The sequence below is a fragment of the Salmo salar genome, chromosome 26 (assembly GCF_965601325.2).
Source record: "Salmo salar chromosome 26, fSalSal1, whole genome shotgun sequence".
Taxonomy (NCBI): domain Eukaryota; kingdom Metazoa; phylum Chordata; class Actinopteri; order Salmoniformes; family Salmonidae; genus Salmo; species Salmo salar.
The window spans coordinates 48,349,721-48,371,780 of NC_138316.1; the positions used below are offsets into that span (position 1 = coordinate 48,349,721).

The 22,060-nt window shown below is 48.8% G+C and overlaps 1 protein-coding gene across 3 annotated transcripts in view; it reads right to left on the bottom strand.

Annotated features, from left to right (window-relative positions):
- Positions 1-217: 217 nt before the first annotated feature.
- Positions 218-22,060, bottom strand: part of LOC106594011 (sodium/potassium/calcium exchanger 1) — a 50,196-nt gene continuing 28,353 nt past the window's right edge. For all 3 annotated transcript variants that reach the window (XM_082969805.1, XM_082969803.1, XM_045709153.2), the window contains 5 exons: positions 8,127-8,218; positions 6,872-7,144; positions 6,644-6,733; positions 4,518-4,684; positions 218-1,466 (listed from right to left, as the gene is read on the bottom strand). In XM_082969805.1, the coding sequence (XP_082825931.1) occupies positions 1,217-1,466; positions 4,518-4,684; positions 6,644-6,733; positions 6,872-7,144; positions 8,127-8,218 (872 nt within the window). In that variant the 3' untranslated portion in view covers positions 218-1,216. The remainder of the gene's footprint in view (positions 1,467-4,517; positions 4,685-6,643; positions 6,734-6,871; positions 7,145-8,126; positions 8,219-22,060) is intronic.

The window sequence follows — 22,060 nt, forward strand, 5'->3', positions numbered from 1 at the left end:
TTATGCTTAAACCCACAGCCTTGACAGCGAACACGATCTTTGTGAACGCCGGGGAAAAGTGTCTTTGAAAGACACGTTGTCCACCACACACTTTGTTGTATATATGTATTTGATAATGCACCTTTTGATTGAATCCTGGCTTCAGTTTTAAATGATCCCAGAACATGTTTTCATACAACATAATTAACCAATCAACACTACACCTTTTATTGAATATTATTTAAAAAATGATTTAATTGCAGCATGGATTGTAAGTACAACATATGGATAGTTTAGTATACATCAATACATTCTCTTTGCATCCATCTGACCCACACAAGTGTATTGCATACATACATACATAACACTACAATGCTGACAGTTAATGAACTAATGGTTACATATGGGTCGTGTAACTGCACTACACCATTCCTGGGTTTACATATGGGTCGTGTAACTGCACTACACCATTCCTGGGTTTACATATGAGTCGTGTAACTGCACTACACCATTCCTGGGTTTTCTAGACACAGAATCATTAACATGACAAGTCAAGCTGCTGTACCTCTCTGCACCTGATAAATCAAGCTGCTGTACCTCTCTGCACCTGATAAATCAAGCTGCTGTACCTCTCTGCACCTGATAAATCAAGCTGCTGTACCTCTCTGCACCTGATAAATCAAGCTGCTGTACCTCTCTGCACCTGATAAATCAAGCTGCTGTACCTCTCTGCACCTGATAAATCATTTTTGTTGTGTTTTTTTTTTACTCTAAAAGAAATGACTATTGACATTTTTACATGGATGAACACTAAAATGGATGTGTGTGTGTGTGGCTGGACAACTTCTACAATTACTGTGTCTCTCTTCAGTAGTTGTGGACAGACAAACTCTACTGCTGCACGTCAGTTCTGGTGAAAGAGACCAGCAATAGTCCAACCATGGAGGTGTCCACTGATTCAACAATACCTGGCTCAACATAGACAACACAATCACCTCTGTGAACAGTAACACTAGGGAATCTCTAACCCCCTATACCGTGAATGTTAGTGACTGACAACGATACAGTTTGGAGGTTATTATTTAAATGACTTCCTGACACGCCTCTTTTTTTCCCTCCCTCCTCATTGTAATATGATGTACTACAGTACCCATAATGCTCTGTACAGTACAACATAAACAGTTTCATCTTAGTAAAAAAATAACCGTTCCTGAAGCTAACATAATGGTGTCTGACCTCAGATGGAGACGGGGCAGATAATAATACGGTCTTCCAGCATCACACTGAGCACCAGGAACACGAAGTAAAGCATGAACATGGTGAAGCCCAGAACACGGCTCATCTTCCACCGACACGCCGCGATGCTGACGATGACGAAGAGGAGCATGACGAAGAGGAGCACGATGGCACAGAACAGACCGTTGGAGTTCACCGCCACCGGTACACCGCCTTGCATCGCCGAGAAGATCAACCATGGGACAGGCAGGCTGGAGGGACGTAGAGAGGGAGAGGGAGAGGAGGGGTGGAGGGATGTAGAGAGGGAGAGGGAGAGAGAGGAGGAATGTAGAGAGGGAGAGAGAGGAGGGGTGGAGGCAGAGGGATGTAGAGAGAGATAGAGGAGGGGTGGAGGCAGAGGGATGTAGAGAGAGAGAGGAGGGGTGGAGGGATGTAGAGAGAGAGAGAGAGGAGGGGTGGAGGCAGAGGGATGTAGAGAGAGAGAGAGGAGGGGTGGAGGCAGAGGGATGTAGCGAGAGAGAGAGGGGTGGAGGCAGAGGGATGTAGAGAGAGAGAGGAGGGGTGGAGGCAGAGGGATGTAGAGAGAGAGAGAGGAGGGGTGGAGGCAGAGGGCGGTAGAGAGAGAGGAGGGGTGGAGGCAGAGGGATGTAGAGAGGGAGAGTGAGAGACAGAGGAGGGGTGGAGACAGAGGGATGTAGAGAGAGAGAGAGAGGAGGGGTGGAGACAGAGAGGGATGTAGAGAGAGAGGCAGAGGGATGTAGAGAGAGAGAGAGAGGAGGGGTGGAGGCAGAGGGCGGTAGAGAGAGAGGAGGGGTGGAGGCAGAGGGATGTAGAGAGGGAGAGTGAGAGACAGAGAGAGGAGGGGTGGAGACAGAGGGATGTAGAGAGGGAGAGTGAGAGACAGAGAGAGGAGGGGTGGAGACAGAGGGATGTAGAGAGAGAGAGAGGAGGGGTGGAGGCAGAGGGATGTAGAGAGAGAGTGAGAGACAGAGGAGGGGTGGAGACAGAGGGATGTAGAGAGAGTGAGAGACAGAGAGAGGAGGGGTGGAGACAGACAGGGAGAGAGACAATCACTTTTGAGAGTAGTAACACAAATTGCCTTGATCGTTTACTAGACAACGGTAGACAGTTCATAGTGATATCTCTGTAGTGATAGTGGTCTATACTAACCCCATAGTGATATCTCTGTAGTTATAGTGGTCTATACTAACCCCATAGTGATATCTCTGTAGTTATAGTGGTCTATACTAACCCCATAGTGATATCTCTGTAGTTATAGTGGTCTATACTAACCCCATAGTGATATCTCTGTAGTTATAGTGGTCTATACTAACCCCATAGTGATATCTCTGTAGTGATAGTGGTCTATACTAACCCCATAGTGATATCTCTGCAGTTACAGTGGTCTATACTAACCCCATAGTGATATCTCTGTAGTGATAGTGGTCTATACTAACCCCATAGTGATATCTCTGTAGTGATAGTGGTCTATACTAACCCCATAGTGATATCTCTGTAGTTATAGTGGTCTATACTAACTCCATAGTGATATCTCTGTAGTGATAGTGGTCTATACTAACCCCATAGTGATATCTCTGTAGTGATAGTGGTCTATACTAACTCCATAGTGATATCTCTGTAGTGATAGTGGTCTATACTAACCCCATAGTGATATCTCTGTAGTGATAGTGGTCTATACTAACCCCGTAGTGATATCTCTGTAGTGATAGTGGTCTATACTAACCCCGTAGTGATATCTCTGTAGTGATAGTGGTCTATACTAACCCCGTAGTGATATCTCTGTAGTGATAGTGGTCTATACTAACCCCATAGTGATATCTCTGTAGTGATAGTGGTCTATACTAACCCCATAGTGATATCTCTGTAGTGATAGTGGTCTATACTAACCCCATAGTGATATCTCTGTAGTGATAGTGGTCTATACTAACCCCATAGTGATATCTCTGTAGTGATAGTGGTCTATACTAACCCCATAGTGATATCTCTGTAGTGATAGTGGTCTATACTAACCCCATAGTGATATCTCTGTAGTGATAGTGGTCTATACTAACCCCATAGTGATATCTCTGTAGTTATAGTGGTCTATACTAACCCCATAGTGATATCTCTGTAGTGATAGTGGTCTATACTAACCCCATAGTGATATCTCTGTAGTGATAGTGGTCTATACTAACCCCATAGTGATATCTCTGTAGTTATAGTGGTCTATACTAACCCCATAGTGATATCTCTGTAGTTATAGTGGTCTATACTAACCCCATAGTGATATCTCTGTAGTGATAGTGGTCTATACTAACCCCATAGTGATATCTCTGTAGTGATAGTGGTCTATACTAACCCCATAGTGATATCTCTGTAGTGATAGTGGTCTATACTAACCCCATAGTGATATCTCTGTAGTGATAGTGGTCTATACTAACCCCATAGTGATATCTCTGTAGTGATAGTGGTCTATACTAACCCCATAGTGATATCTCTGTAGTGATAGTGGTCTATACTAACCCCATAGTGATATCTCTGTAGTGATAGTGGTCTATACTAACCCCATAGTGATATCTCTGTAGTTATAGTGGTCTATACTAACCCCATAGTGATATCTCTGTAGTTATAGTGGTCTATACTAACCCCATAGTGATATCTCTGTAGTTATAGTGGTCTATACTAACCCCATAGTGATATCTCTGTAGTGATAGTGGTCTATACTAACCCCATAGTGATATCTCTGTAGTGATAGTGGTCTATACTAACCCCATAGTGATATCTCTGTAGTGATAGTGGTCTATACTAACCCCATAGTGATATCTCTGTAGTGATAGTGGTCTATACTAACCCCATAGTGATATCTCTGTAGTTATAGTGGTCTATACTAACCCCATAGTGATATCTCTGTAGTGATAGTGGTCTATACTAACCCCATAGTGATATCTCTGTAGTGATAGTGGTCTATACTAACCCCATAGTGATATCTCTGTAGTGATAGTGGTCTATACTAACCCCATAGTGATATCTCTGTAGTTATAGTGGTCTATACTAACCCCATAGTGATATCTCTGTAGTGATAGTGGTCTATACTAACCCCGTAGTGATATCTCTGTAGTGATAGTGGTCTATACTAACCCCATAGTGATATCTCTGTAGTTATAGTGGTCTATACTAACCCCATAGTGATATCTCTGTAGTTATAGTGGTCTATACTAACCCCATAGTGATATCTCTGTAGTGATAGTGGTCTATACTAACCCCATAGTGATATCTCTGTAGTGATAGTGGTCTATACTAACCCCATAGTGATATCGAAGATGTTAGATCCCACTGAGCTGGACACAGCCATGTCTCCTAGTCCTTTACGGGCCACGATGACACTAGTGATGAGGTCAGGGATGGAGGTGCCTGCTGCCAGGATGGTCAGGCCCATGATCTCCTCTGAGATGCCTATGGTCTCACCCACCTAGGGAGATAACAGTCAGTCAATAAACCAATCAGTCTCACCCACCTAGGGAGATAACAGTCAATAAATCAATCAGTCTCACCCATCTAGGGAGATAACAGTCAATCAATCAATCAATCAGTCTCACCCACCTAGGGAGATAACAGTCAGTCAATCAATCAATCAGTCTCACCCACCTAGGGAGATAACAGTCAATAAATCAATCAGTCTCACCCATCTAGGGAGATAACAGTCAATCAGTCTCACCCACCTAGGGAGATAACAGTCAGTCAATAAACCAATCAGTCTCACCCATCTAGGGAGATAACAGTCAGTCAATAAACCAATCAGTCTCACCCATCTAGGGAGATAACAGTCAGTCAATAAACCAATCAGTCTCACCCATCTAGGGAGATAACAGTCAGTCAATAAACCAATCAGTCTCACCCACCTAGGGAGATAACAGTCAGTCAATAAACCAATCAGTCTCACCCACCTAGGGAGATAACAGTCAGTCAATACATCTATCAAAATGTAATTCATAGACTAATACATAGCACATCCGTTGTTCATCCCGAGTGTAGACGGAGGCCAGGATTCAACCAGACCAGCGTTAACCCAAGATAACCGTAGCTCATCATTGCTTTTGTTTATAGTAGGTGGTGTTGGAAGTGTTACTGTGTTGGAGATGTCAAAACCCCAAGAGGCTCCCGACGTTAGAACTATCGTTAGCCCTATCATTAGCCATATCGTTAGCCATATCGTTGGACCTATCGTTATGCCTATCGTTGGACCTATCGTTGGACCTATCGTTAGCCCTATCGTTAGCCCTATCGTTATGCCTATCGATATGCCTATCGTTGGGCCTATCGTTAGCCCTATCGTTAGCCCTATCGTTATGCCTATCGTTAGACCTATCGTTAGCCCTATCGTTATGCCTATCGTTAGACCTATCGTTAGCCCTATCGTTAGCCCTATCGTCGCCCTACGCGCCTATCGTTGGACCTATCATTACGCCTGTCGTTAGCCCTATCGTTATGCCTATCGTTGGACCTATCGTTAGCCCTATCGTTAGCCCTATCGTTATGCCTATCGTTACGCCCTATCGTTACGCCCTATCGTTGGACCTATCGTTACACCTATCGTTAGCCCTATCGTTATGCCTATCGTTACACCTATCGTTAGCCCTATCGTTGGACCTATCGTTAGCCCTACCGTTATAGCTATCGTGGACATTGCCATTGGATGCACTAATAGAAATCCCCTGCAGCCGTGTTAAACTCAAACACTAAAATGTGTGATGTAATCTACACCTTCATTAGGCTGATCTACATCCTTGCTATTTGGTTTAATGATTTTCAATTTGAGTGTCATTATTTCTATATAGCGGCCTTACACCTTCTCATTCTGAACTTCTAATATGCGGGAGATATAAGGATGGGTGTGGTTTTGTGACCATGACAACAAGAGCAACCGCTCACTGATTTGACAGCTCCTACGTAGTTACACCTCCCAAATCACCTAAACAAAAACAACTATAAACTACGGGTCTGTCTGTTACCTCGGGTCTGTCTGTTACCGTCGGGTCTGTCTGTTACCGCGGGTCTGTCTGTTACCGCGGGTCTGTCTGTTACCTCGGGTCTGTCTGTTACCGCGGGTCTGTCTGTTACCGCGGGTCTGTCTGTTACCTCGGGTCTGTCTGTTACCTCGGGTCTGTCTGTTACCGCGGGTCTGTCTGTTACCTCGGGTCTGTCTGTTACCTCGGGTCTGTCTGTTACCTCGGGTCTGTCTGTTACCGCGGGTCTGTCTGTTACCTCGGGTCTGTCTGTTACCTCGGGTCTGTCTGTTACCGCGGGTCTGTCTGTTACCTCGGGTTATCGCTGATCTGATTCAATCCTGGTCTGAGTCAAAGAAGGACTGGACTAATATTTTCTAAACAAGATGGCAGTCATGTGATCTAAAATCCAACCAGAGTGGTACCTGATGTGCCCACCAGACCATTAGATAGGAGAACACAGCGATCCACGTGATGGAACCAATAAACGTCATGGCAAAGTATTTTCTGGAAGCCTGAGGAAGAACTCACAGGAAGCTCATATCAACATACATTAGAAGATATTTTGTGTTCTACATTTTGGCCACTTTGCAGGACACAAACACAGTACATAAATGAGGTGAATGTAACACAGAAATGAAGGTGATACGTACTGGGTTGCGTACGTCGGGCACAGTGAGCCACAGAGGGAACACTATCGGTAGGAGAAAAAGATATGTGGCCTGTTTACGCCTGGTGTCTGGCCATTCTAACGACAGAGGTTCCTCATTCTCTTCACCCTCTTCCTCTTCTTCATCTTTATTTTCCTCATCATCCGCTTCGTCTTCATCATCCTCATCTTCCTCATCCTCGCTCTCTTCTTCGCTCTCGTCCTCCTCACCGCTGTCTGAGCCGTCAGACCCCCCTTCACCTGCTGACCCCTGGTCCTAGTGAAGAGAGAGGGTGAAGGGTTGTAGTGGGTAGAGTAGTGTTATGAATTAACTCTCTCCTATCTCTCTCCACTCTCCCTCTCCTCTCTCCACTCTCTCTTCTCCTCTATCCTCTCTCCCCTCTCTCCTCTCTCTCCCCTCTCTCTCCCCTCTCTCTCCTCTCTCTCCCCTCTCTCTCCCCTCTCTCTCCTCTCTCCTCTCTCTCTCTCTCCCCTCTCTACCGTCTGAGTCTCAGACGGGCCTGGTTTCTCCTCTCTCTCCTCTCTTCCCCCTCTCTCCTCTCCCCTCTCTCCTCTCTCTCCCCTCTCTCTCCTCTCTCTCCTCTCTCTCCTCTCTCTCCCTCTCTCTCTCCCCTCTCTCTCCTCTCTCTCCTCTTTCCCCTCTCTCACGAGCGTGGTTTCTCCTCTCTCCCCTCTCTCTCCCCTCTCTCTCCTCTCTCTCTCCCCCCCTCTCTCCTCTCTCCTCTCTCTACCATCTGAGTCTCTGACGGGCCTGGTTTCTCCTCTCTCTCCTCTCTCCCCCCTCTCTCCTCTCTCTCTCCTCTCTCTACCGTCTGAGTCTCTGACGGGCCTGGTTTCTCCTCTCTCTCCTCTCTCCCCCCCTCTCTCCTCTCTCTCCCCTCTCGCTCTACCGTCTGAGTCTCTGACGGGCCTGGTTTCTCCTCTCTCTCCTCTCTCCCCCCTCTCTCCTCTCTCCTCTCTCTCCTCTCTCCCCCCTCTCTCCTCTCTCGGCTCTCTCCTCTCTCCTCTCTCTCCTCTCTCCCCCCTCTCTCCTCTCTCCTCTCTCTCCTCTCTCCCCCCTCTCCCTCCTCTCTCCTCTCTCTCCTCTCTCTCCTCTCTCTCCTCTCTCTCCTCTCTCCCCCCTCTATCCTCTCTCCTCTCTCTCCTCTCTCCTCTCTCTCCTCTCTCCTCTCTCTCCTCTCTCTCCTCTCTCTCCTCTCTCTCCTCTCTCTCCTCTCTCCCCTCTCCTCTCTCTCTACCGTCTGAGTCTCTGACGGGCCTGGTTTCTCCTCTTCTTTAGGTGTGGTCTGGGAGGTCGAGGGTTCGGCCTGCTCAGTCTTCTCAGGTCCAGCTGAAAACAGACAGACACAAGACACAACCAATAAGCAACATGTCAGATGTTTACCTTTACATGTGAGTCATTTAGCAGACTCTCTTATCCAGAGTCACTACAGTAGTGAGTCATTTAGCAGATTCTCATATCCAGAGCCACTTACAGTAGTGAGTCATTTAGCAGACTCTCTTATCCGGAGTCACTACAGTAGTGAGTCATTTAGCAGATTCTCTTATCCAGAGCCACTTACAGTAGTGAGTCATTTAGCAGACTCTCTTATCCGGAGTCACTACAGTAGTGACTGCATACGTTTTCATTTGTACTGGTCCCCCGTGGGAATTGAACCCACAACCCTGGCATTGGAAGTGCCATGCTCTACCAACTGAGCCACATGGTACATATGTTCAAGGTATATATATATATATATATATATTATTTATTTTACCAGGAAGTTGACTGAGAACACATTCTCATTTACAGCAACGACCTGGGGAATAGTTACAGGGGAGAGGAGGGGGATGAATGAACCAATTGGAAGCTGGGGATGATTAGGTGACCATGATGGTATGAGGGCCAGATTGGGTATTTAGCCAAGGGGGTTGTCCCTAGGGGGAGCAGCAGGTAAGGTAGGTGACCGTGTGACTCCTAGTGGGGTGTGACTCCTAGTGGGGTGTGTTGATGTGACTCATAGTGGGGTGTGACTCCTAGTGGGGTGTGTTGGTGTGACTCCTAGTGGGGTGTGTTGATGTGACTCCTAGTGTGGTGTGTTGGTGTGACTCCTAGTGTGGTGTGACTCATAGTGGGGTGTGACTCATAGTGGGGTGTGTTGGTGTGACTCCTAGTGGGGTGTGTTGGTGTGACTCCTGGTGGTGTGTGTTGATGTGACTCATAGTGTGGTGTGTTGATGTGACTCATAGTGGGGTGTGTCTCCTAGTGGGGTGTGTTGATGTGACTCCTAGTGGGGTGTGACTCCTAGTGGGGTGTGTTGATGTGACTCATAGTGGGGTGTGTTGATGTGACTCCTAGTGGGGTGTGACTCCTAGTGGGGTGTGTTGATGTGACTCCTAGTGGGGTGTGTTGATGTGACTCCTAGTGGGGTGTGTTGATGTGACTCCTAGTGGGGTGTGACTCCTAGTGGGGTGTGTTGATGTGACTCCTAGTGGGGTGTGACTCCTAGTGTGGTGTGTTGATGTGACTCATAGTGGGGTGTGTTGATGTGACTCCTAGTGTGGTGTGTTGGTGTGACTCCTGGTGGTGTGTGTTGATGTGACTCCTAGTGGGGTGTGTTGATGTGACTCCTAGTGGGGTGTGTTGGTGTGACTCCTAGTGGGGTGTGTTGGTGTGACTCCTAGTGGGGTGTGTTGATGTGACTCCTAGTGGGGTGTGTTGGTGTGACTCCTAGTGGGGTGTGTTGGTGTGACTCCTAGTGGGGTGTGTTGATGTGACTCCTAGTGGGGTGTGACTCCTAGTGGGGTTTGTTGGTGTGAATCCTAGTGGGGTGTGACTCCTAGTGGGGTGTGTTGATGTGACTCATAGTGGGGTGTGTTGATGTGACTCCTAGTGGGGTGTGACTCCTAGAGGGGTTTGTTGGTGTGACTCCTAGTGGGGTGTGACTCCTAGTGGGGTGTGTTGATGTGACTCATAGTGTGGTGTGATGTGTTGTTAGTCTGTAATAACTGGAAAGTCGGTACATTGATACAGACACGTGTGTTGTTCATGTGTGCATTTTTCTCTGTTGTTGTGGTCGGTCCACCATCTCTGGATTGAGTTGTGCTTGTTGGAGCAGGGGTAGTGGTGGGGTTGATTTGGGTTTGTACCCTGTAATCATTGGGCCTCTCTCTCTCTGCGTGCGTGCGTGCGTGTGTGTGTGATCTAATGAGGTCCTTCAGTGGTCCAGGCCATTACAGTCTCTCAGGGTTATGACGACCACACACTGGAGCGGCCTTAACCCAGACCCAATCAACACTGATATTAACATGCAGATGGGGCCCTGCACGGCCTTAACCCAGACCCAATCAACACTGAGATTAACATGCAGATGGGGCCCTGCACGGCCTTAACACCGACCCAATCAACACTGATATTAACATGCAGATGGGGCCCTGCACGGCCTTAACCCAGGCCCAATCAACACTGATATTAACATGCAGATGGGGCCCTGCACGGCCTTAACCCAGACCCAATCAACACTGATATTAACATGCAGATGGGGCCCTGCACGGCCTTAACCCAGGCCCAATCAACACTGATATTAACATGCAGATGGGGCCCTGCACGGCCTTAACCCAGACCCAATCAACACTGATATTAACATGCAGATGGGGCCCTGCACGGCCTTAACCCAGACCCAATCAACACTGATATTAACATGCAGATGGGGCCCTGCACGGCCTTAACCCAGACCCAATCAACACTGAGATTAACATGCAGATGGGGCCCTGCACGGCCTTAACCCAGACCCAATCAACACTGATATTAACATGCAGATGGTGCCCTGCACGGCCTTAACCCAGACCCAATCAACACTGAGATTAACATGCAGATGGGGCCCTGCACGGCCTTAACCCAGAGGAAGGGGTAATCGTCTTTTTGATTCATGGTTCGTTAATCTTTAGTTACATAGTTTTTGGCATATGACATAGGCCTACAATATAATAATAATCATAATAATAACAATAATAATAGCCAGCAGCATACCACCCTGTCAACACCCAGGGCAACATTTGATGAGAAAGTATTCCAAGTCGGGGGATTAGAAGCTCGCAAGTTCCTGTATGTTTCCTCCGTCGCACCATGTGTTGTTGATCATAAAGCAGAGCCCACCACCTTTGTTCTTGCCAGAGAGAGCCAGCTTCCTATCCACTCAGAAAACGGTAAAACCTGCCAGTTGTATGTAATCCATCAGGATGTCAGAGGAAAGTCTCAGAAAAACAGAGTATGTTGCAGGATCTGATGTCCCTCTGGAAGGAGATCCTCGCCCTGAGTTCGCCAAGTTTGTTCATTAATGATTGAACACTGGCGAGTAGAATGCTCGTTAATGGAGGATGGGTCGGCCGGCGTCTTAATCTCAGTAAAACCCTGCCACGTCTGCCTCTCCGTCAGTGTCTTCGCTTCCTACTCTCCTGTAGGACTCCCAAGCAGCTCGGCACCTCGCTGAAGAAGGTAGTCCATTGTTTCGCCGTCTCAGAGAACTCGGGAGTTCGGGTGGACGGTGAGTACCCAACGATTCGTATTCTAATAGTTCTACTCAGGTGTATGTTATAATGCACAAAACAAACTGATTAAGAAAATGTTTGGAAAACACACAAAAGAAATGTGCAATGTTTTATCAGAGCGCGAGGCGAGACGCCCTCTGTCGGCCCCATCTTACCAGGAATACTTGGTCATCAAATGACGCCCTTTTTCACCTTCAGAAAGTGTTCTCATGGATAATCGCCATGGCTGTGTATATCCAGCCCCAATCTGACACCAAGAAGGAGCTCCAAGATCTTCATTGGACCCTGAACAAACTGGAGACTGCATACACGGAGGCAGTGTTCATTGTTGCAGTTCTCAAAAGTAATTTGAGAACCGTATCCCAAATTATTACCAACACCTCGACTGTCTAACTCGCGGAAATTCTACTCTGGACCACTGCTACACGCCTTTTCGACACGGGTATAAGGCCCTTTCCCGTCCTCCTTTCGGCAAATCCGACCATGACTCCATCCTGCTTCTCCCCGCCTACAAACAAAAACTCAAGAGGGAAGTTCCTGTCGGTCAGGTCTGTACAGCGTTGGTCCGACCAATCAGAATTTACCCTCCAAGACTGCTTTGATCACGTGGGCTGGAATATGTTCTGGGTCGTCTCTGGAGATAACGTCAATATATACACCGACTCAGTCACCGGAGATAACGTCAATATATACACCGACTCAGTCACCGGAGATAACGTCAATATATACACCGACTCAGTCACCGGAGATAACGTCAATATATACACCGACTCAGTCACCGGATTCATCAAAAAATGCATAGATGACATGTTACCGATAGTGTATTTCAAAACGTTCTCAAATCCCAAAAAAGTGAATTGATAGCAGCCTTGTAGGAAAACTGAAAGAGAGAGCTGCTGCTTATAAACAGGGCAAGGTGACCGGGGAAAATAGGTGAAACAGTACAGATACAACAGCCGCAGATCGACACACAAGCATAGGGTTCAAGTGGAGGAGCAATTCAGAGGGCTGGACACAAGGCGTATGTGGCAGGAGCTCCAACAATCACAGATTACAAAAAGAAAGCCAGCCACATTGTGTCTCCAACACCACCCTACCAGGGGAAATAAACACCTTTTTCACAAGATTCAGTCATCGGGGGCTCCTGAGGAGAGCCGCCGATGACAATTTCCACTAGGAGTCACATCAACACACCCCACTAGGAGTCACACCCCAATAGGAGTCACACCCCAATAGGAGTCACACCCCACTAGGAGTCACATCAACACACCGCACTAAAAAACACACCACACTGGGAGTCACATCACACTAGGAGTCACATCAACACACCCCACTAGGAGTCACAACCCACTAAAAGTCACATCACACTAGGAGTCACACCAACACACCCCACTAATTCACTAGGAGTGAATTGAACACACCACGATAAGAGTCACATCAACACACCCCACTAGGAGTCACATCAACACACCACACTAGGAGTCACACCAACACACCCCACTAGGAGTCACATAAACACACCCCAGTAGGAGTCACATCAACACACCCCAGTAGGAGTCACATCAACACACCCCACTAGGAGTCACATAAACACACCCCACTAGGAGTCACACCCCAGTAGGAGTCACATCAACACACCCCAGTAGGAGTCACATCAACACACCCCACTAGGAGTCACATCAACACACCCCACTAGGAGTCACATCAACACACCCCACTAGGAGTCACACCAACACACCCCACTAGGAGTCACATCAACACACCCCACTAGGAGTCACATCAACACACCCCACTAGGAGTCACACCAACACACCCCACTATGAGTCACATCAACACACCCCACTAGGAGTCACACCAACACACCCCAGTAAGAGTCACATCAACAAAACCCACTAGGAGTTACATCAACACACCCCACTAGGAGTCACATCAACACACCCCACTAGGAGTCACATCAACACACCCCACTAGGAGTTACATCAACACACCCCACTAGGAGTCACACCACACTAGGAGTCACATCAACACACCCCACTAGGAGTCACACCCCACTAGGAGTCACATCAACACACCCCACTAGGAGTCACACCAACACACCCCACTAGGAGTCACATCAACACACCCCACTAGGAGTCACATCAACACAACCCACTAGGAGTCACACCCCACTAGGAGTCACATCAACACACCCCACTAGGAGTCACACCAACACACCCCACTAGGAGTCACATCAACACACACCACTAGGAGTCACATCAACACACCCCACTAGGAGTCACAACAACACACCCCACTATGAGTCACATCAACACACCCCACTAGGAGTCACACCAACACACCCCAGTAAGAGTCACATCAACAAAACCCACTAGGAGTTACATCAACACACCCCACTAGGAGTCACATCAACACACCCCACTAGGAGTCACATCAACACACCCCACTAGGAGTTACATCAACACACCCCACTAGGAGTCACATCAACACACCCCACTAGGAGTCACACCACACTAGGAGTCACATCAGCACACCCCACTAGGAGTCACACCCCACTAGGAGTCACACCCCACTAGGAGTCGCATCAACACACCCCACTAGGAGTCACATCAACACACCCCACTAGGAGTCACATCAACACACCCCACTAGGAGTTACATCAACACACCCCACTAGGAGTCACATCAACACACCCCACTAGGAGTCACATCAACACACCCCACTAGGAGTCACATCAACACACCCCACTAGGAGTCACATCAACACACCACACTAGGAGTCACATCAACACACCCCACTAGGAGTCACATCAACACACCCCTCTAGGAGTCACACAAACACACCACAATAGGAGTCACATCAACACACCCCACTAGGAGTCACATCAACACACCACACTAGGAGTCACATCAACACACCCCACTAGGAGTCACACAAACACACCCCACTAGGAGTCACATCAACACACCCCACTAGGAATCACACCAACACACTCCACTAGGAGTCACACATACACACCCCAGTAGGAGTCACATCAACACACCCCACTAGGAGTCACATCAACACACCCCAGTTGGAGTCACATCAACACACCCCACTAGGAGTCACACCCCACTAGGAGTCACATCAACACACCCCACTAGGAGTCACACCAACACACCCCACTAGGAGTCACATCAACACACCCCACTAGGAGTCACACCCCACTAGGAGTCACACCCCACTAGGAGTCACACCAACACACCCCAGTAGGAGTCACATCAACACACCCCAGTAGGAGTCACATCAACACACCCCACTAGGAGTTACATCAACACACCACACTAGGAGTCACACCAACACACCCCACTAGGAGTCACACCAACACACCCCATTAGGAGTCACATCAACACACCCCACTAGGAGTCACACCACACTAGGAGTCACATCAACACACCACACGAGGACTCACATCAACACACCCCACTAGGAGTCACACCAACACACCGCACACAGAGTCACATCAACACACCCCACTAGGAGTCACACCACACTAGGAGTCACACCCCACTAGGAGTCACACCCCACTAGGAGTCATATCAACACACCCCACTAGGAGTCACATCAACACACCCCACTAGGAGTCATACCAACACACCCCAGTAGGAGTCACATCAACACACCCCACTAGGAGTCATACCAACACACCCCAGTAGGAGTCACATCAACACACCCCACTAGGAGTCACATCAACACACCCCACTAGGAGTCACACCAACACACCCCAGTAGAATTCACACCAACACACCCGATTAGGAGTCACATCAACACACCCCACTAGGAGTCACACCACACTAGGAGTCACATCAACACACCACACTAGGAGTCACATCAACACACCCCACTATGAGTCACATCAACACACCCCACTAGGAGTCACACCAACACACCCCAGTAGAATTCACACCAACACACCCGATTAGTAGTCACATCAACACACCCCACTAGGAGTCACACCACACTAGGAGTCACATCAACACACCACACTAGGAGTCACATCAACACACCACACGAGGACTCACATCAACACACCACACTAGGAGTCACACCAACACACCGCACACAGAGTCACATCAACACACCCCACTAGGAGTCACACCACACTAGGAGTCACATCAACACACCGCACTAGGAGTCACATCAACACACAACACTAGGAGTCACACCACACTAGGAGTCACATCAACACACAACACTAGGAATCACACCCCACTAGGAGTCACATCAACACACCCCACTAGGAGTCACATCAACACACAACACTAGGAGTCACACCACACTAGGAGTCACATCAACACACCCCACTAGGAGTCACACCCCACTAGGAGTCACATCAGCACACCACACTAGGAGTCACACCACACTAGGAGTCACACCCCACTAGGAGTACAGCAGCACACCACACTAGGAGTCACATCAACACATCCCACTAGGAGTCACATCAACCCACCCCACTAGGAGTCACATCAATACATCCCACTTGGAGTCACATCAACACACCCCACTAGGAGTCACAGCCCACTAGGAGTCACACCCCACTAGGAGTACAGCAGCACACCACACTAGGAGTCACATCAACACATCCCACTAGGAGTCACACCAACACACCGCACTAGGAGTCACACCACACTAGGAGTCACACCACACTAGGAGTCACATCAACACACCCCACTAGGAGTCACACCAACACACCCAACTAGGAGTCACACTCCACTAGGAGTCACACCAACACACCCCACTTGGAGTCACACCCCACTAGGAGTCACACCAACACACCCCACTAGGACTCACACCCCACTAGAAGTCACATCAACACACCCCACTAGGAGTCACACCAGCACACCCCACTAGGAGTCACACCCCACTAGAAGTCACATCAACACACCCCACTAGGAGTCACACCAACACACCCCACTAGGAGTCTCACCCCACTAGAAGTCACATCAACACACCCCACTTGGAGTCACACCCCACTAGGAGTCACACCAACACACCCCACTAGGAGTCACACCCCACTAGGAGTCACACCAAGAGACCACACTAGGAGTCACACCAGCACACCCCACTAGGAATCACACCCCACTAGGAGTCACACCAACACACCACACTAGGAGTCACACCCCACTAGGAGTCACAGCAGCACACCACACTAGGAGTCACACCAACACACCCCACTAGGAGTCACACCAACACACCACACTAGGAGTCACACCCCACTAGGAGTCACACCAACACACCCCATACAGTGAAGAAGGAGGACAGGACTGACAGCCATTGTTTTGTTACTGGATGTCACCTATAGGTCTGTTTCCATAGAAACTTACAACACCGTCACACAACATAAATAGTAGGTCTGGATCTCAACTATAGTTCTGGATCTCACCTATAGTTCTGGATCTCACCTATAGTTCTGGATCTCACCTATAGACCTGGATCTCACCTATAGACCTGGATCTCCCCTATAGACCTGGATCTCAACTATAGTTCTGGATCTCACCTATAGACCTGGATCTCACCTATAGACCTGGATCTCACCTATAGACCTGGATCTCACCTATAGACCTGGATCTCACCTATAGACCTGGATCTCACCTCTAGGCCTGGATCTCACCTATAGACCTGGATCTCACCTATAGTTCTGGATCTCACCTATAGGCCTGGATCTCACCTATAGGCCTGGATCTCACCTATAGACCTGGATCTCACCTATAGACCTGAATCTCACCTATAGACCTGGATCTCACCTATAGACCTGGATCTCACCTCCAGACCTGGATCTCACCTATAGGCCTGGATCTCATCTCTAGGCCTGGATTTCACCTATAGACCTGGATCTCACCTATAGACCTGGATCTCACCTATACGCCTGGATCTCACCTACAGGCCTGGATCTCACCTATAGACCTGGATCTCACCTATAGACCTGGATCTCACCTTCAGACCTGGATCTCACCTATAGACCTGGATCTCACCTTCAGACCTGGATCTCACCTATAGGCCTGGGTCTCACCTAAAAGCCTGGATCTCACCTATAGGCCTGGATCTCACCTATAGGCCTGGATCTCACCTATAGGCCTGGAACTCACCTATAGGCCTGGATCTCACCTATAGGCCTGGAACTCACCTATAGGCCTGGATCTCACCTATAGGCCTGGGTCTCACCTAAAAGCCTGGATCTTACCTATAGGCCTGGATCTCACCTATAGGCCTGGATCTCACCTATAGGCCTGGATCTCACCTATAGGCCTGGAACTCACCTATAGGCCTGGATCTCACCTATAGGCCTGGAACTCACCTATAGGCCTGGATCTCACCTACGGGCCTGGATCTCACCTATAGGCCTGGATCTCACCTACAGGTCTGGATCTCACCTACAGGTCTGGATCTCACCTATAGACCTGCAGTGTGTCCTACCGTCTACCTTCCCTCTGGCTGCTGGGTTAACTCTATTCCTCAGTGCAGTGTGTCCTACCGTCTACCTTCCCTCTGGCTGCTGGGTTAACTCTATTCCTCAGTGCAGTGTGTCCTACCGTCTACCTTCCCTCTGGCTGCTGGGTTAACTCTATTCCTCAGTGCAGTGTGTCCTACCGTCTACCTTCCCTCTGGCTGCTGGGTTAACTCTATTCCTCAGTGCAGTGTGTCCTACCGTCTACCTTCCCTCTGGCTGCTGGGTTAACTCTATTCCTCAGTGCAGTGTGAAACATTGAGGAATACCACGTACAGCAGATTTTGAGCTGTTTAAAATGTCTGTGACTGTTTCTCATCAACAACAGGTCATGAGCCTATTCCTGGAAACATTGAACCACTTTAGTTTACATCATTTTTAATTTCTAGTGGTAGCTAGAAAAGTTATATTTTAGCGTTTTAGTGTTTCAGTGAATTGTTAGTGAAGGAGGCCCTGCTCTCTCGCTTCCCCAGTTGTTTAGTTAATTTTTCATGCCAATCTCCTTTGCATTAGCGTAGCCTCTCCTGTAGCCTATCAACTATGTGTCGGTCTATCCCTGTTCTCTCCTCTCTGCACAGGCCATACAAACGCTTCACACCGCGTGGCCGCTGCCACTCTAACCTGGTGGTCCCAGCGCGCACGACCCACGTGGAGTTCCAGGTCTCCGGCAGCCTCTGGAACTGCCGGTCTGCGGCCAACAAGGCAGAGTTCATCTCAGCCTATGCTACCCTCCAGTCCCTCGACTTCTTGGTGCTGACAGAAACATGGATTACCACAGAAAACACTGCTACTCCTACTGCTCTCTCCTCGTCTGACCACGTGTTCTCGCATACCCCGAGAGCATCTGGTCAGCGGGGTGGTGGCACTGGAATCCTCATCTCTCCCAAGTGGACATTCTCTCTTTCTCCCCTGACCCATCTGTCTATCTCCTCCTTTGAATTCCATGCTGTCACAATCACTAGCCCATTCAAGCTTAACATCCTTATCATTTATCGCCCTCCAGGTTCCCTTGGAGAGTTCATCAATGAGCTTGACGCCTTGATAAGTTCCTTTCCTGAGGATGGCTCACCCCTCACAGTTCTGGGTGACTTTAACCTCCCTACGTCTACCTTTGACTCATTTCTCTCTGCCTCCTTCTTTCCACTCCTCTCCTCTTTTGACCTCACCCTCTCACCGTCCCCCCCTACTCATACGCTTGACCTCATCTTCACTAGATGCTGTTCTTCTACTAATCTCACTGCAACTCCCCTCCAAGTCTCCGATCACTACCTTGTATCCTTTTCCCTCTCGCTCTCCTCCAACACTACTCACTCTGCCCCTACTCAGATGGTATTGCGCCATCGCAACCTTCGCTCTCTCTCTCTCCTGCTACTCTCTCCTCTTCCATCCTATCATCTCTTCCCTCTGCTCAATCCTTCTCCAACCAATCTCCTGATTCTGCCTCCTCAACCCTCCTCTCCTCCCTTTCTGCATCCTTTGATTCTCTATGTCCCCTATCCTCCAGGCCGGCTCGGTCCTCCCCTCCTGCTCCGTGGCTTGACGACTCATTGCGAGCTCACAGAACAGGGCTCCGGGCAGCCGAGTGGAAATGGAGGAAAACTAGCCTCCCTGCGGACCTGGCATCTTTTCACTCCCTCCTCTCTACATTTTCCTCCTCCGTTTCTGCTGCTAAAGCCACTTTCTACCACTCTAACTTCCAAGCATCTGCCTCTAACCCTAGGAAGCTCTTTGCCACCTTCTCCTCCCTCCTGAATCCTCCTCCCCCCCTCCTCCCTCTCTGTGGATGACTTCGTCAACCATTTTGAAAAGAAGGTCGACGACATCCGATCCTCGTTTGTTAAGTCAAACGACACCGCTGGTCCTGCTCACATTGCCCTACCTTATGCTTTGACCTCTTTCTCCCCTCTCACTCCAGATGAAATCTTGCGTCTTGTGACGGCCAGCCGCCCAACAACCTGCCCGCTTGACCCTATCCCCTCCTCTCTTCTCCAGACCATTTCCGGAGACCTTCTCCCTTCCTCACCTCGCTCATCAACTCATCCTTGACCGCTGGCTACATCCCTTCTGTCTTCAAGAGAGCAAGAGTTGCACCCCTTCTCAAAAAACCTACACTCAATCCCTCCGATGTCAACAACTACAGACCAGTATCCCTTCTTTATTTTCTCTCCAAAACTCTTGAGCGTGCCGTCCTTGGCCAGCTCTCCTGCTATCTCTCTCAGAATGACCTTCTTGATCCAAATCAGTCAGGTTTCAAGGCTGGTCATTCAACTGAGACTGCTCTTCTCTGTGTCACGGAGGCTCTCCGCACTGCTAAAGCTAACTCTCTCTCCTCTGCTCTCATCCTTCTAGACCTATCTGCTGCCTTTGATACTGTGAACCATCAGATCCTCCTCTCCACCCTCTCCGAGTTTGGCATCTCCGGCGGGGCTCACTCTTGGATTGCGTCCTACCTGACAGGTCGCTCCTACCAGGTGGTGTGGCGAGAATCCGTCTCCGCACCACGTGCTCTCACCACTGGTGTCCCCAGGGCTCAGTTCTAGGCCCTCTCCTATTCTCGCTATACACCAAGTCACTTGGCTCTGTCATATCCTCACATGGTCTCTCCTATCATTGCTACGCAGACGACACACAATTAATCTTCTCCTTTCCCCCTTCTGATAACCAGGTGGCGAATCGCATCTCTGCATGTCTGGCAGACATATCAGTGTGGATGACGGATCACCACCTCAAGCTGAACCTCGGCAAGACGGAGCTGCTCTTCCTCCCGGGGAAGGACTGCCCTTTCCATGATCTCGCCATCACGGTGGACAACTCCATTGTGTCCTCCTCCCAGAGTGCTAAGAGCCTCGGCTTGACCCTGGACAACACCCTGTCGTTCTCCGCTAACATCAAGGTGGTGACCCAATCCTGTAGGTTCATGCTATACAACATTCGCAGAGTACGACCCTGCCTTACACAGGAAGCGGCGCAGGTCCTAATCCAGACACTTGTCATCTCCCGTCTGGATTACTGCAACTCCCTGTTGGCGGGGCTCCCTGCCTGTGCCATTAAACCCCTACAACTCATCCAGAACGCCGCAGCCCGTCTGGTGTTCAACCTTCCCAAGTTCTCTCACGTCACCCCGCTCCTCCGCTCTCTCCACTGGCTTCCAGTTGAAGGTCGCATCCGCTACAAGACCATGGTGCTTGCCTACGGAGCTGTGAGGGGAACGGCACCTCCGTACCTTCAGGCTCTGATCAGGCCCTACACCTAAACAAGGGCACTGCGTTCATCCACCTCTGGCCTGCTCGCCTCCCTACCTCTGCGGAAGCACAGTTCCCGCTCAGCCCAGTCAAAACTGTTCGCTGCTCTGGCACCCCAATGGTGGAACAAGCTCCCTCACGACGCCAGGACAGCGGAGTCAATCACCACCTTCCAGAGACACCTGAAACCCCACCTCTTTAAGGAATACCTGGGATAGGATATAGTAATCCTTCTACCCCCCCCCCCCCAAAAAAGAAAAGATATGGATGTACTATTGTAAAGTGGTTGTTCCACTGGATATCATAAGGTGAATGCACCCATTTGTAAGTTGCACTGGATAAGAGCGTCTGCTAAATGACGTAAATGTAAATGTAAAAATGTTTGCAGGCCTCAAAGAGCAACAATGACCAAGAAATAGTGCAAACACCATCAAAACTAGTTTTACAAGCTACAAGGATAATTGTGAGACACGTAACTTCATGTAGAGTAGCACGGAAACATCCATGTATAACAGTTAGACACACATCACTGCTGTGTAGCCTACAGACAGCAGTACAGCTCTAACACAAAGCCTCACAGACAACACCAAGACAAAGACACCGCAATAAAATGCAAAGAGAACCCATAACGAACGTAACGAGGACATACAAAACATAATGACAACATCCACCAAACGCAACATGTAAACAAAACGTTACGAGAACATTCACAGAACGAAAACTATAACATCCACCAAACGCAACGTGTATACAGAACGTTACGAGAACATTCACAGAACAAAAAAACGATAACATCCACCAAACGCAACGTGTATACAAAACGTTACGAGAACATTCACAGAACAAAAAAACGATAACATCCACCAAAGGCAACGTGTATACAAAACGTTAGGAGAACGTTGACAGAAGCTAACCAAATCAA